The 15,800-nt window shown below is 40.7% G+C and overlaps 2 protein-coding genes across 2 annotated transcripts; one reads left to right on the top strand and one right to left on the bottom strand.

Moving 5' to 3' along the window:
* The first annotated feature begins 441 nt into the window (after positions 1-441).
* Positions 442-8,885, top strand: si:ch1073-280e3.1 (complement C2). The gene is made up of 18 exons (XM_038692999.1): positions 442-599; positions 773-879; positions 1,269-1,413; positions 1,534-1,719; positions 2,231-2,404; positions 2,544-2,642; positions 2,820-2,962; positions 3,151-3,292; positions 3,463-3,597; positions 3,705-3,809; positions 4,000-4,137; positions 4,365-4,580; positions 5,007-5,154; positions 5,488-5,561; positions 5,720-5,811; positions 5,895-6,027; positions 6,114-6,163; positions 8,509-8,885. The coding sequence occupies exons 1-18, from the start codon at positions 548-550 to the stop codon at positions 8,689-8,691; spliced, it is 2,322 nt and encodes a 773-aa protein (XP_038548927.1). The 5' UTR covers positions 442-547; the 3' UTR covers positions 8,692-8,885.
* LOC119882758 (bifunctional polynucleotide phosphatase/kinase-like) lies at positions 8,757-15,732 on the bottom strand. The gene is made up of 17 exons (XM_038693000.1): positions 15,433-15,732; positions 14,535-14,581; positions 14,003-14,281; positions 13,545-13,841; positions 12,770-12,849; positions 12,563-12,620; positions 12,332-12,439; positions 12,169-12,240; positions 11,890-11,938; positions 11,404-11,474; positions 11,068-11,160; positions 10,847-10,943; positions 10,691-10,752; positions 10,313-10,422; positions 9,859-9,946; positions 9,690-9,757; positions 8,757-9,418 (listed from the first exon to the last, which is right to left on the bottom strand). Exons 1-17 carry the CDS (start codon positions 15,554-15,556, stop codon positions 9,298-9,300), a joined length of 1,824 nt encoding a protein of 607 aa, XP_038548928.1. The 5' UTR covers positions 15,557-15,732; the 3' UTR covers positions 8,757-9,297.
* Between the last annotated feature and the right edge of the window lie 68 nt (positions 15,733-15,800).

Here is a 15,800-nt window from a genome sequence, read left to right as displayed (position 1 = left end):
CTTTTAAGCTCCTAAAAAGTTTTATTCCAAACCTGAGTGATCAGGTGCACGAACACACAAATACAAATACATGAGAGCACTACACACCATTTTAAGCCCCAAAACACTCACACAAAGACACAGTGCAGTCATTTAGCAGTAATTCTGGGTAATTAGACATCAAAACAACAACAGTGTTAGGACAGGGTTATGTTTTTGGTGCAAAATAGCAAGATGTGCTGAAGAGATTGTGAGATTTGAAATTGCAGTAGTCGCCCAAAGTTGGCTGTCTTAATAGATTTTTATTTAAAAGCTTTGGAGCAGCTTTTATGAGGCCACTCTTGGCTTTAAATAAATAAGTAATGTCAATGTAAAAATGTCACCAAAGAATATCCTAAAACAAGAGAAACAGATCAAATGAGTGCTGTACTAAATTGCTCAATCCCTCCTTCTGTGTTAATGGGTAATCAGTCATCAAATAAAGCAGTTGACTGCAGGTCGATACAGACACTCTCACTGTGGTTTCTGTCACTCAAAGACACAAACACCACTGATACAGAGTCTGGTCATGTATATCAAGTCCATACTTTGGATCCTTCTATTCATCTCTGTCCAGGAGGGTGAGCTTTTCAATGTTTTGTTGCACTTACTGAACTATACATTTAAGTGTGATTACGTCAAAATGTATATTTATATGGCTGTGTTGACGCATGTGTCTGTGTACTGCCCCTTGCTTGTGCGTGCATGCAGAGGTGAATGTTTATCCCAATACTTCTAAATGTTTGCGCTCCAGTTTCCCCGCAGGACCATGATGTTTATTATTATTATGATGAGGAAATAGAGTCTCTGAAATGCTCAACCACAGAGAGCATCAGAGGTGGACACGTCACCTACTCACAGGTAAAAATAATACACTGCAGATTAGGGCAAAAATTAGATTAGAATTATAAATAGATTGATACTTTTCAGTTTAACAGGCTGATAATAAATATATATAAAACTCTGCAAAACAGAAGTTACAAGGTGCAAACCAGCCAAGAGTCCAGGGACAAAATGGAGGATGGAATTAAAAATAATATAGTAATAAGATTGATGAACAATTAAGTAAAGAAATAAATATTTGTATGAATCACGCAAGTAATGCTGAATTAGCAAGGTCTTTTTCCGATCATGATAATAAGGAACTAGAAAGTCTAAAAAAAAACAACAACAAGCAAGCAAGCCTCTCTTTACTGGAAAGCTTCATTACGTAATTTAACTCCATAAGTGATCATGTGTTTCCTCTACAGGGAGGGCTGGAGGGCAGTGTGCTGACCTATCACTGCAGCCAGGGGCAATACCCTTTCCCAGTCAGCCACAGGCACTGTACTGAGGGGGAGTGGTCGCTCATGAGATCAGCCAATGGCAGGCCGGTGTCACGGGCCATATGCAAAGGTAATGTTTTGGATGGTGATGCATTATACTTCACATGTACACAAACCCACTGTCTGTTTTCACCCTTCCCTTCCGTCCTGCATCCTCTTGTCTGTCCGTCCATCTCCCTCCCGCTCCCAGACGTGTTGTGTCCGGCTCAGCTCCAGCTGGATCACGGTGACATCTGGCCCAGGGACCAGTGGCTCCGGGTTGGGATGACGCAGAACTTCTCCTGCCAAGAAGGGTTCACCCTCTACGGGTCAGCCCAGAGGAACTGCACCCTCTCTGGGGACTGGACAGGAACCAGTCCTGTCTGTGACAACCATGGTGATGACGAACGGCATTACAATGAAAAAGCATAAATCATGTGTATCATGAAATTATGTAAAATGCATGTCTATATCTTCCCCCTCTTACATCAGGGCAATAGAGAATTACTGAGCGAATATGAGACCCTCAGCCACATTCATCAGGTGTATTACAGCCTCTGGTAGAGTGAGCATGCACTGACTAAGCTAACACATAGGTTTATATTGTAAAGCAGCTTTTGAATATGATCCCCATAAACTGATTTTAATTCTATACAGTTGTTTACTGAGGCTTTGTGTGGTGACAGAAAACAGGTCAGTGGCATAATTTTGGATTTACTCTGCTTACTCTTTATGATTCAGTGTTTGACGGCTTTTGTGCTTCTTTTCAAAATTCTCATCATTCTGAACATTTCTGTATAAGCCTAAACACCACTATCCTTTAAAAAAAAATGGTTTTAACCTCAAAAATCACTTATCCTGACCTATCCCATTATGTCTACCGTTCTCCCTTTTGTCTTTAAATGCAGCTGATGACTGTAATGACCCAGGGGTCCCACCAGGGGCCCAGAGGTCAGCGGGCCGGTTTCACACTGGAGAGAAGGTTATCTACCGGTGTCAGACTGGTCTGGATCTGCTCGGGTCAGCTGAAAGGGTTTGCCTTGAGAACAAGGAGTGGAGTGGCTCAACACCACGGTGCCAAGGTGCAGAGTGACAGTTTTTATACTGTAATTACAATTTTAGATTTAGTTGTTTTTTCTTTAAAACAACAGATTTTTTTTATTGCAATTAGGCATATTAGGATAAAACATCAACACAAGATATCTTTGTGCTTTACTGCAGGTCCAAATACCTTTGACTCTCCCAGCATGGTGGCAGAAGCCATGGCAGGGTCTCTTGCAGGAGTCATGGATGTGCTCACACCAGAATCCAAAAAGAAATGTGTGCATAACTTTATGCGCAATCTGTTCCTCATGAACACAACATATTGATAGTGTTGCAGCACAAACATGCATGTACATAAACTTGCTTATACAAATGCTCAGTGCAAGAAATCAACTGCAATAAAATAAATAAGTACTGTGTGTGTGTTTGTGTGTGTGTGTGTGTGTGTGTAAGCTGGCAGGGTGTCCTATGGCCGAACAATCCGTGTGGCTGAAGGCAGTCGTATAAATGTTTACATTTTACTTGACACATCAGGAAGCATCCGAGAGCAGGAATTTGAAAGATCCAGGAACGCCACCATTGCTCTAATTGAAAAGGTCTGTGCCATATGAGCTTACTTGATTCAACAGGGTAATTGGGTGAAAGACAAAGACACCAAAACAACAACAAAAATGTATTCACATTTATTCCCATTGGTCTATTAGTTTGTGTGATGGAAATTATATATCTGTCATCCTGTCTCAGTGGGTGTGAAACCTACATGTCCTCTTCATTTTCTCTCTAGTTGGACAGCTACGAGGTGCAGCTGAAGTTCCATGTGTTGTCATTTGCCAGCGAGGCTATAGACATCGTTGACATTAGAGACTCGGATGCAAGTGGAGACATAGACAACGTCATATGGAAACTGATGGAGTTCGACTACAGTAGTAGGACTCCGCTTGTTATCCCTTTATTCGTTTTTATTCATTAATTTAATAGCTTTATCTTTTTATCTCCTACAGTGTGATCTCCTCAAATGGGCTTTAATCATTATGGTACGACTGTGTCGCACCAATGTGTTAATTAAGTTCATTAATTTACTTTTTTTCATCTGCAGGCCATGGGAGTAAGACGGGCACCAACCTACACGCTGCCTTGCACCGTGTCAGTGAGCTAATCAACTTCTTGAAGCAAAGCAGTGCCAAGAACCATTTTAATGAGACTCAGAACATCATCATCATAGAAACAGATGGTAAAGACACAGGAAATGTCTCACAAACTCACGCTAAAAAAAGCATGTGTTGAGCACGAATTGTTTCTATCTTTAGCTTCATTCCCTCTTCGTCTTTCTGCCTGCAGGTTTCTCTAACACAGGAAACAAACCTCAGATTGCCTTGGCCAGGATCCGGAATCTGCTGGGCTACCGCAACACATCCCCCGATCACACAGACGAGTCATTGCTTGGTATCATGATAAAAATTATTTCAAACCAAAATGTTCTAATACACTATGTAAAGTACATTTTAGCCACTGTACTTTCACTAAGTGCAAGTCAAGGTATCATGAATCTGGCATGCAAAGCCAAGTTTGTTTTAATGTGTTTAATATGTGTGGACGTGGTTGTGTATGAGTTCATTTTTGTGTGTGTTTTCAGATGTCTATGTTTTTGGTATTGGGGAAGAAGTGAAGAAAGATCAGTTGAACGCCTTAGCTTCACAGAAACGTAATGAGATGCACGTCTTCATTCTGAAAAACTTCAAGACACTGGGACAGGTTTTCAACAGCATTATTAGTAAGGAGATCACCCTCAACTCTAAGACACAAAAGCTTGTGTGTTTTCTGTTTTCAGCTGTCAAATATGTCAGCAGAAAATTTAATTTTGAGAATACAAAAAATAACTTGCTTTCTAAAAATCTAAATGTAAAAAAAATGTGAATAGTTTTCTCGCTAGATTAAACATTTAAGAATGCAGAATGTAGAAGTTACTGAACTGTAAAATTGTCATGTTTCATAATACAGGTGACAAGAGTGTGACCATGTGTGGGGTGGCTCAGGAAGCAACCTCAGATGAAAAGAGCACGACAGTCTTCCCCAATCCATGGCACGTTACTCTGCAAATGACTTCAGATTCGTGTTTTGGATCCATTGTGAGCCAGAACTGGGTGCTGACAGCTGCTCACTGCTTTGTCAGAACGAGCAAAGACCCAGTCCGTCAGAAGCCGCTCATACAACATGGTCAGTGTCAGCACAGGAAATTGTTTCGGAGATTGAGATTCATGAAAGAAAAGTGGTAAAGAGTTCTGTTGAAAAATATCTGTGTTGGGCAGTACTTTTTTTGAGATCAAAAGATTGGTGTCCATTTGAGGATTTGAGGTGCTTGGATGACGACATACCTGCTTGCAGGTCTAGTAGTAAGTGGTGTGTTGAAAAAGCATTTAGTTATAATACCAACCACATTAAAGTACAACAACAGCCCATTTCTATCAGAAGTTCTCATTTTAGGAATCAAAGCTCTGAAAGTGTTAGTTCCTCACTCAGTTCACTTAGCTACCGCACTATGATGTTGAAAACAGTGGGTATAGATGAGTTCTTTCTATTAACCATGTTTTTGGCTTCACACTCTTTAATGTTGAAATAACAATCACCTCCTTTGGTTCCCAGGTGAGGGCACGGTGTCTTCACAGAATGTGATCATTCACCCCAAGTACAACATCAGGGCACTCAAAACCAGAAACGTTTCGGAGTTCTATGACTACGATGTAGCTCTGGTACAGGTAGCCAAGAGCATCCCGCTCTCCTGGAAAGCCAGGTGAGACACCCGGAAGAAAAGATGCTTAACTGTTAGCCACCAGAGAGACATCTAAACTAAGAGCTAACCTTAAAAACACTGACTTTAATCTAGTTGCGTCTTTAAAACATTTGACATTTGTTTTGTCATGAAAAAGATGAATTTAGAAAATGGACTGTGCTTGTCTTCCAACCACACAAGCACTTAAATACTTATCACATTCAACCCATTCACACACGGATGGCAGTGGCTACCATGCAAGGTGCCAACAGAGAGAAAGTAATCTAATGCTACTAACATAAATGTTCCTGGGTATAAGTGTAAAGTGTGTATATACTGTATGCCATCCAACAGACCTATCTGCTTGCCATGTACTGTTCCAGCCAGCCGAGCCATGAAGAAAGTCAACGCTACCTGTCAGCAGCACCGTATGTGACTTTTTGACCTTTATCTTTAAAAGTATGCAAAGAGTATTTTTCATAAAGTTTCCCTGTTAACATAGTGATAATTTATTTATTGGAACTGAGACTTATAATAATATACTAAATACTCATGCATTCTCAGTAAAATAAATGTGTGTAAACAGGAAAGGAACTGCTACCACACACGGAGACTTCTGCCTTTTTCATCCATAAGAACTTGAGACGCAAACAAACACATATTCACACAGAGAGTCAGGTGAGTGATAGTTGGTAGGATTTTCAGACTCTGCTCTGTTTTATTACAAGAATGTTGAACTGTCACTGATCTGCTGTCTCCAGAGGCCTAGCTGTGTGGAGAAGGCAAGGCAAGTACTCAATGAGCCCACCAATGTGACTTTGGATGAGTACATACCTGACAGATTACTCTGTTCTGGGGGATCCTCTAAATACCAGGATGCTATCGTCTGTAAAGGTCTGGACTCTGCACTTATTGTATAATAGCCACCACAGTTTGACCAACATGGGATTCACATTACAGTCGTGTCTCTTTTTATATAGGTGACTCTGGTGGATCCCTGTTTCTGCAAAAAAAAAAACGCTACTTTCAGGTCAGCAAGTTTCACTTAATTTTCACTAATTCAAACTACAAATAATTAACAGTCAAGTTGCAGTTTTAGTTCGCATTAATTTCTGTCCAGACTCACACAGTCCTCTCCAAAAGTATTGAAGTATTGAAGACATTTATGGGTTTAAGATCAAAAGATGAGTATGAGACAAGAGTTCAGTTTCTCAGCTTTCATTTCCTGGTATTCACATCTAGATGTGTTAAACAACTCAGGACATATCACCGTTTGTATTAGACCACAGCATTCTTAGGTGAGCAAAAGTAATGGAACAAATAGTCTTAAAATAAATAACATGTAATATTTGCTGGCATAACCCTTTGCTTGCAGTAACTGCCTCAAGCCTGCGACCCATCGACATCACCAAACTGTTGCATTCTTCATTTGTGATGCTATTCCAGGCTTTTACCGCAGCTTCTTTCAGTTCTTGTTTGTTTCGGGATGTTTCTCCCTTCAGTCTCCTCTTAAGGAGGTGAAATGCAGCTCTGTTGGGTTAATGTCAGCTGATTGACTTGGCCAGTCTAAAACCTTCCACTTTTTCCCCCCGATGAAGTCCTTTGTTTTGTTGGCAGTGTGTTTTGGCTCATTGTCCTGCTGCATGATAAACTTCCTCCCCATTAGTTTCAATGCATTTCTCCGTAAATTGGCAGACAAAATGTTTCTGTCCACTTCTGAATTCATTCTGCTGCTACCATCATCAGTTCCATCATCAATAAATATTAATGAGCCTGTTCCAGAAGCAGCCATGCTCGCCCAAGCAATGACATTTCCTCCACCATGCTTCACAGATGAGCTTGGATGCTTCGGATCATAAGCAGTTCCTTTCTTTCTCCACACTTTGGCCTTTCCGTCACTTTGCTAGAGATTAATCTTGGTCTCATCAGTCCAGAAGATTGTGTTGCAGAACTTTTGCAGCTCATCTCTGTACTTCTTTGCAAATTTCAATCTGGCCTTCGGATTCTTCCTGCTGATGAGTGGTTTGCATCTTGTGGTGTGGCCTCTATATTTCTGCTCTCTGAGTCTTCTTCCAACAGTGGATTGTGACACCTTCATCCTGCACTGTGGAGGTCGTTGCTGATGTCACTTACTGATGTTTTAGGGGGTTTTCTTTACAGCTCTCACCATATTTCTGTCATCAACTACTGTTGTTTTCCTTGGCCGACCTGTTGGACGTCTGTTGCTCAGCACACCAGTAGTTTCTTTCTTTTTCAGGACATTCCAAATTGTTTTGCTTGCTCTGCCCGATGTTTGTCCAATGGCTCTGGTCGATTTTCCTTCTTTTCTCAGCTTGACAGTGGCTTGCTTTTCTCCCATAGACAGCTCTCTGGTCTTCATATTGGTTTATCCTCTTTAACAGGAAATGCAGTCATTATAGGTTTGAAGCAAGGATGAAAACTTAGACTAGTCATGCAGAGCTATCTAATGTTTGGACAATCAACCTAAAAGGCAACACCTGGACAACAAGAAACATCTGTCAGCCACATGATCCAATAGTTTTGCTCACTTTAAAAATGGGTGGGTTCAAACAAACGGTGGTATGTCCTGAGTTGTTTAACACATCTAGATGTGAATACCAGGAAATGAGAGCTGAAATTCTAAACTCTCGTCTCATTCTCATCTTTTGATCTTAAACCCAAATGTCTTCAGTGAACAACAAAAACAAAGGAATTTGCCTTACTGTTTCAATACTTTTGGAGGGGACTGTAGCTACACAAACCATGCTTAAACTTACTCACAAGATGCTGAATTTAGCTTCTGATTCGGCAGTTAAGGGGAAAGTTATGTCTAGAGCTGTCAAGTCTGGATTATAATGTCCCTGAGAGGCAAAAATTTCTTTGAAACACAGTTTCAGATTTCTTAAACATTTATTCTATTTGTGAAAATGTAAAAAAAGGCGCACTTGATTAAAAACCACTATGCCTAGAGCTGTCAAAACTGGACTATATTCATCCAGAGAGGCTAAAGTTTCTTTAAAACATTTTTTAATTCAGATTTATCAACCCTTTTAAAAAAATTTGTTTTTTGACACATTAGACCACATAAATTACAAATTTTTCATTTTCATAGAATAAAGGCGTCACAAATTGAAACTATGTTTTAAAGAAACTTTAGTCTTTTACTCAGATTTTACAGCTTTAGGCATAATGGATTTTCATAATTGGTTTAATGTGGTCTTCATGCAAATTCAGATTAAGGCAGAAAGTGAAAGGCAGGTATTGTTTACACATCGTGTTGTCTGAGTAGCTATCGCAGGTGTGGAGGTATAGAAAGCTTTGTTACCCACAGTGCAATTAGCATCACATAGACATTTCTCCTGCTTTCATCTCCAGGTGGGAGTAGTGAGCTTTGGCACCATCAACGTATGTGACCTAAGTAACCCAGAGATGAGACGGTACAGCAGTGACAGGCCACCTCCTGATGCTCGAGACTTTCACATCGACCTGTTTAAGATAATGCCGTGGCTGAAACAGCATCTGGGTGCAGAGATCCAGTTCCTGCCTGAGTTTGACTGAGAATAATCAATCAGTCAATCAATCCGAGATCTCTTTGGATTAAACCATAATAATGGCATGCAGAATTCAAAAGAGATTTCCAAAACTTTATTTTCAAATGGAATACCATAGTCATGTTGCAGTAAACTTACCTGTAAAATGGAGATGTTTTTAATCATCAAATCATACAAAACATAAAAAAGTAATTATTCTTATTTTCACACTGTATTCTTTCTAAACTCAACGTGGTTAACACTTGAATAATCGGTTCCTGAGGTGCGTATATAATTGAAATATATTTTTGTACATTCAACTGTGTACGTTTAATTGTTTGAAAAAACACTTCTTGAAAGAAAGTATCTGAATCAGAGCTGCGAGTCTAGCTAACATCACTGGTCTTACTTTGAAGTTAGAGGCCCTTAGCCACACAGTATGCATACAAGCTAGAACATACAAGCCCAGCACAGAGGATCCCATTCACCAGACAGTCCATCAGCTGAAACAGAAAAACATGTCAGTGTCTACTGACTAACATGCACCCCAGCTGCTTCACTGGCTGTCATCTGTATTTTTTCATGTGTCGGTGTGAAATTAAAAGTTGAAGATGTCAGAAAGGCAGCTGTCCAATCAGCCCTCAGAAAACTGCCGGAACAGGATTTCTAACAGGATGTCTTTGAATTTCGGGACAAAGTGGATCTGGAGGATCTCGGAGAATCCCTCAGAGAGAGCAGGAGCCACAAAATGTTTCCTGTCCAGAGAGAGAGCAAAATTAGAGTGGTCAGTACCAGAGCTATTACTGGTAAGTGCTTTGATTACCAGAATTCAAAACCCACTTTCATTTTGACATAGTAACAAAGACAAAACTAACGTTTTTGGAAATTTACTAAAATAGAAAGCTAAATCACTTTGGTGGCATGCATTTAGCTGCATTTTGTCAAGCTCTGTGCAGAGGTTTTGGCGTTTTGGCACAAGAAACGTGTTTTATAACCGGTAAGAGCGGTAAGGTTATTCTTTCTTACTTGTAGCTGTGGAAAACCATGTCATTGACCTTAGCGTGTTTGCTGTCTGATGGAGCCATCTCACGGAACTGGGAACAACAATTACGCGTTAAAAAACACTTATCATCACCAGCCAGGATAAAACAAAACAACTGTGTAAAAAGTGCCAGGGAGGAGAGGTGAGTCATACTCTGTTGTTGTGTTTGGCCTGCTCCAGAGAGGCTGAGAAGTGGAAACAGCGACACGGCACTCCCGCAGCCTTGGCCACGTCCACGTATCTGGAAAATTAAAGAAGCAGGCCACAGTAGGAGAATATTCATTCCCCCAAACATGGCAACGGTAGCAAACATTTAGTAGCAACATTATGAAATGCACCCGCTTCGGCCCGTTTAAGCATTCCAGTATCCTGAGCTTATACTCTCAGTAGCTTGAATAACTACTTCTAGATGCTTTGTCTAAACCTAGTTATTACTAGTAATTACTCTTTATTTATGTAGGACTCTCTGTCTGTTTATGCTTTTTGAAGCCTGTTTATATAAAGGTGTACCCAGTGAGGTGGATCCTGAGTATATATGCATATTGAGGACACACACACACACACAGAAATGCATCTGCACAGCATAATAATGATGCAGTTGTTTTACCGTTTACGAGACTCTGGGTCTGGGTTGGTGTTGTCTACAGCGACGCTGCGGCCCTCTTTCAGAGCACGCTCACATGCAGACACGCAATTCTGCCATGAACCAAGTGTATCCTGATACAAAACAGAACACGAAAGGTCGGTGACAACATGTCATGGAAGACTTTAAGGAAAGGGCCCAATAATATATGGGAACATACCAATAATAATAATTATCTTCATCATTGGTAGATCATCATCATTGTTACAATAACGCAATCTTAAAAGCAGTTATTTTAGACATTAAATATATATTTTTGTATATTAAACCAAATGTTCTGGATGCATTTAGAGCTGAGGCAGAAGTGGAACCTTGCTGACAACCCTGTTCATTGAAACTCACCCTGTTGATGTACACGTAGCCTTTTGGAATGATGTGGGTGTGGAAGAAAGAGGATTTACCAGCTGTGGAGAAAGGGAGGGAGGGAAACAAGGTCAGAATGGCATCAGTGGGAGGCGGGGATCATAAAAAGGTGACATTACGTCCATTTTCTCTTACATGCAGGGAAACCCACGGCAACAATGACTTCTGTCTTGCTGGAGATGAGAGAGGCAGAGGGCGGGTCGTACAGCCTTGCAGTGGAGTCAATCTTCCTCTAGCAGTTCAGATAAAGAAAAACATTAACTAAAATACAGACAGACTAAAATGCACAAATGTATTCTCATATACTGTAAGAAAAAAATTGCAAAGTCCACTGCCAGTGTGTTCATTGTACTCACAGGGTCAAAATTTGGCAGGCTATAGGGGGCGCTCTTCCAACCAAGGAAAAACTCCTCTGGGGTGTGGAACTGCAACCCAATGTTCAGAGCAAACTACAAAAACAAGTATGAAGACAGTAGCTGGTACATAATGCTCATATTTTATATGTTTTGTACACTTTTCCCCCAACAAGGCATAATCTAGAAACAATGCCTCATACTTGAGTTCTATTTAATGACATTTAAGATGACACATAAAAACATTTCAAGCAAATTAGCTGATACACAACAAGTCAAGACAAGAGGAACACAAACTGGTAAAAAAAGGTTAACCAGAGTAAAAATCTTAGGTCTTACCAGTCGGTCACTGCAGGAGAAATCCTTCTTCTTCTTGCCTGGAGCCCAGTTCTCTGGCCTACCGGCAGCATCTGTGTGCAGAGGTGGTGTCAGAAGCTGTGTGTGCATGCTTGTGTGTGTGCTCGTGTACTTTCTGGGGATCAACAAAAAGCAAAGCCTCTAAATTAGGTCATTTTTGTTGCATTTTGTTGCACTTTAACGAGATTAAATCTAGAGCATTTCTGGGCTTGGGGCACGGTTCGGACCAGGGCATGCTATTGGCTTTATAGTTAGGTTTAGGTCTAGCATTAAGTTAAGATTTTGGGTCATTTTTGGACTTGGGGGCATAGGATAGAACTAAACATTTGGTTTTCAAAATGTAGATGAATGCTTGTCTATGTGTGCATCTCTGTGATGCCAGGTCAGATAACTGAGAACACATAGGCACATGCAAGTATGAAATATTTATCAATATGGCAACACTACTTCATACTCCACCTCACTCACCTCCTACATAAAAACTCTGTGTCTTGTCAACAGTCACACCATCATTTGCCTGAGCAGGAAACACACATGCAAAGACACAGTTAAAACTAGAATAGACTTTTTATTGTCAAACATGCAAAGACAACAGTAAACAGTGCTGTGAGGAATTGAAAAAGGGCGGCTGCTGTGACTCAGCAAATTTGTGTACTATAATTTGCACTTTGTAACGTCTGCCCATTGCAAATACAGCACATGAGGCGTGGTTCCATGGTGTGTCCATGTATCTTCACTGACATTTACCTTCTCACACAAGTGATTCCACATTCCCATCACTGGCTTCCTGTAGATACCAGGACCGGTTGAAACAAACACCTGAGACACAGCAGAGGAGGGAGTACTAATGTCAGTTGTTTTTGTACAATAGTAAGGAGACAGGGGAGAGTCAACCTCCACCATGACCTACCTGCACAGGTAGCTGCAGCATGGTGAGGATGTCTTCAACTTTAGACTTGAAGACTTCTGGTCTCAGTTTGCCTTTAGCGATCCCCATCTGGTTGGTGAAGAACACCACCTGTATGAAGACAGCGAGGTTAGACTAGGAAATCCAATGACAAACACTAGCAGAGTCACTGGATTTAGACTTGGACATTTCCATAAAACCTGTTGGCAACTGTTGTATTTAGCTCCTTCCCACCTTGTATCCTTTTTTCAGCAAGTTGGCCAGTCTTGGCTGAATCTCAGGGTACAGAATCCTGGCAATTAAACACAAGGACAATTACAACAAACTAATGTAGATATGAAATGTGGTCTACAGAAGCCACTGAGCTGGAAACACTGATGTCAAAATCAGAAATAGTACAGTCATTTGTCACACTTCAGGAGTTCAGGAGTGCAGACATACTTCCAGTCATCTGGAGCGGTGGGAAAGACTTTGCCAGACTTGGTGGTGATGATGCAGCCATCTATGTCAAACCCAGCAATCTGGAGAGGATGAAAAGCAAAGGAAATCTTTACACATTTACACATGTAGATCCCTAAAGTTGGTCATGTTTATATGAAAATAAAACATGTTAACAGGACTGAAACTGCTCAGACAACTTCTGTTTAGCAGACCGCTGGTTTTTTACTTGTCACTTCCTGTGACCAATCTCAACAACAGAAATCAAAGCTGTACCCACAGTTATTATTGATTAATCTGATGATTATTTCCTTAATTACTCGACTGGTCATTTGGTATGTAAAATATATGTAAAAGATGTCCCAAGCCCGTTTTTGCATTTAAAGGCCTTGTTTAGTCCAACCAACAGTCCAAAAACCTAAAGATATTCAGGTTACAATGGTGTAGAACAGAACAAGCAGGAAATCTTTTCTGAGTCATTTTTGCTTGAGAAATGCTTAACTGATTTTCTGTTGCTCAACTAATCAACTAATAGTTGATGGGTCTGCTGGGGCAGAAATGCATTTGGGGAAAACCTGATAAAACTTCAGGTTCTTAATCAAGGTTTGCGGCGGCTTTTTAACATAAAACACTAACAGCATTTTATTATTTATGCAATAAAACATATTTTATTATGCTATTATATTATATAGTCATTATTATAATCCATTAACCCTGCTAATTTATTTGAAATGATTAAGTTGCACTGAATTAAATAAATAAAGCTGTTCTTTCCCACCTTGTTACTCCCTTTGACACCAGCAGCAGTGTAAAGCAGCAGGTTGCCTATCTGCTGCCAGCTGCTCTTTAGACAGCCCTTTGAAGAAAGTGACGACGATGAAGGCTGGGTGCTCCTCTCTGCCATAGACTTCTCTGCCAACTCCTGCAGCTGCTTGAGCTTTTCCTCTGCCAGTCTCTCTTCCTCATCCTCCTCCTCCACTTCTTCCTTTCTCTGTCTATCGGAAGCCTCTTCATCTCTTTTTTGGCGCTTTTCATCACGGTGCCCCCTCTCTGGGCTCAGTCGTCTTTTAGATGACTGAACAGAAGAATAACAAAAATACACCGTCTCTCAAGTTTAGTAGTTTGATGTCAGCTTCTCTTGATAAATAGTATCTTTGTTGTAAAAAAATACAGCATAAGCAAATAAGATACATGAAATAATACAAGTCAACACAATGACCAAACAAAATGTGGTACCTTCATGGGAGAGGTAGAAAAGAAATCCATGATACTGCGCTTGGGATTTGGACTCGACCGTGCCTCTGTTTCTTTCCCATTTCTTCCCCCCTTTGTCTTATCCGTGGCTTTTAGTCCTTTAGGTGGAGCGCTGGAGGCTGATCCGTTTGAGCTCAGGGAGTAGTGCAGTTTAAATGGATAGTTCTGGTTAACCAGATAGAGGGTGCCTCCGTGAGTGAGTTTACCAGACTGGCCACGGCCCAGCTTCTCACCGTCCAGGAAACTGGGATTGGGACCTAGCTGTGGAAGACAATAGGACATGTATGGACATTGGGCTGCAACCTTTACACAGTTACTTTATAGGATTTAAGATAACCGGGGTGGGTCTAGGCAGTAAAGAAAAAAGGTGTGCTGTCACCAAGTTTTCAGAAATAATGACATAACTGATGCTTTGACTGTGCTGTGACAAATATGAACACTCTCTGGTGTTTGATGAGTGTAGCGTGAGAGCTCCACATGGAGACTAACTGAATTAGAAACTGTGTTTTCATACCCGAGTAACAACCACATCCTGGTCTGCATAGCAAGCCACCACCTTCACTGAAAGAAACACAAGGATAATTACCATCATATACACACAGAGACATTTCAAAATGCATTTCATGATTGATTCTGTGCGCTGTATGCTTTGGGAAGAAAAAGCTATTGTTGTTTTTTTTTCATTTCAACAGATTGTATCTGGAGTGGGAAAAAAAAAGTATATCTATTTTTTTTTGTCTGCGGTTCTTCCTGGGATATCAATAAATTGCTTGTTTTGCAACAATACAGAAACCAAAGATATTCAGTGTACAATAATATAAAACAGAGAAAAGCACAAAATCCTCACATTTAAGAAGCCTGGAATTCAAACAGTTTAATTTTTGCTAGAAAAGTGATTTAAACTATTACTCAATTATAAAAAAAAGTACGTGTTGCAAGTTAATTTATCTATCTACTAATTGATCCATCCCCTAATCATTTTAGAGTCTAATCTCTAACACTGATTTATGTATATATATTATAAAAGTCAATACTATGCGTTTCTTTGTAAGGACTTTTGGGGTATAAGGCTAAAACAGCATCCCCCTATGCTGTGTGGAGGTCTTGGATCAGTCCACGTCGAACAAGCAGGGATGACCCACTGTTTTTTAGTCCCACTCGGCAATTTCTTTAAATTATATTCCTGACACAAAGCCACCAGGGCATTTCATATATCATTTACTATTTCAATATGAATTAAAACGGTTTGCCAGTCAACGCATCAGTTTTCTTGCGCATGCGTTTGAGACCTCGCACTGGAGCACCGGTGAGCTGACGGGTCTCGTGGTAAATTCGTCAATAAAAGACTAAAATGACCCGCATGTGCAGCATCATGAAAAGCGCCAAAGTGTTTGTGCCGGGCTTCTCCTCACCCTGGTACCTGGAGCACTTCTTGTCGGCGACCCCGGTGTCAGGACCCCGGCCCAGAATCACAGCTCGTCCATCCTCCAGAGGGACCACTGGGCCCCCAGAGGCGCTTACCAGCATACACGACATCTTAGCGGGCGACCGCAGCGAGATTGCTTTACTTGGAGCCCTAACGTTACAGTGTGTTTATGAACGACTCGTTTCATCAGATTACGAGCAGAAATACAGAAATAAAATGGTTATCCCGCGATGGTGCCTGCGTTTATTTACAGTTTGTAATGTTACTACGTTTGTCGCAACTTCTTTGTATCTGACACGGTTGCTTAAGTACAACAAGAGTAACACAAACCGTACGGGGACTTGTTTTCGCAGC

Source organism: Micropterus salmoides, unplaced genomic scaffold (genome assembly GCF_014851395.1).
Source record: "Micropterus salmoides isolate LMB-PRFRI ecotype aquatic unplaced genomic scaffold, ASM1485139v1 Ms_hic_scaffold_3, whole genome shotgun sequence".
Classification (NCBI taxonomy): Eukaryota; Metazoa; Chordata; class Actinopteri; order Centrarchiformes; family Centrarchidae; genus Micropterus; species Micropterus salmoides.
Note: the sequence above shows the minus strand (reverse complement) of the source record. Positions and strands in the feature narration are given on the sequence as shown.

Excerpts from the sequence above, each read along its gene's own strand:
- si:ch1073-280e3.1 (XM_038692999.1), top strand. The coding sequence starts at position 548 with ATGTATATCAAGTCCATACTTTGGATCCTTCTATTCATCTCTGTCCAG. Across the intron at positions 1,720-2,230 it reads TCCTGTCTGTGACAACCATG|CTGATGACTGTAATGACCCA; the intron begins GTGATGACGAAC and ends CTTTAAATGCAG. Across the intron at positions 2,643-2,819 it reads ACCAGAATCCAAAAAGAAAT|CTGGCAGGGTGTCCTATGGC; the intron begins GTGTGCATAACT and ends TGTGTGTGTAAG.
- LOC119882758 (XM_038693000.1), bottom strand. The coding sequence starts at position 15,556 with ATGTCGTGTATGCTGGTAAGCGCCTCTGGGGGCCCAGTGGTCCCTCTG. Across the intron at positions 10,944-11,067 it reads GCCTGCCAAATTTTGACCCT|AGGAAGATTGACTCCACTGC; the intron begins GTGAGTACAATG and ends CTGAACTGCTAG. Across the intron at positions 10,753-10,846 it reads TGCCGTGGGTTTCCCTGCAT|CTGGTAAATCCTCTTTCTTC; the intron begins GTAAGAGAAAAT and ends CTTTCTCCACAG.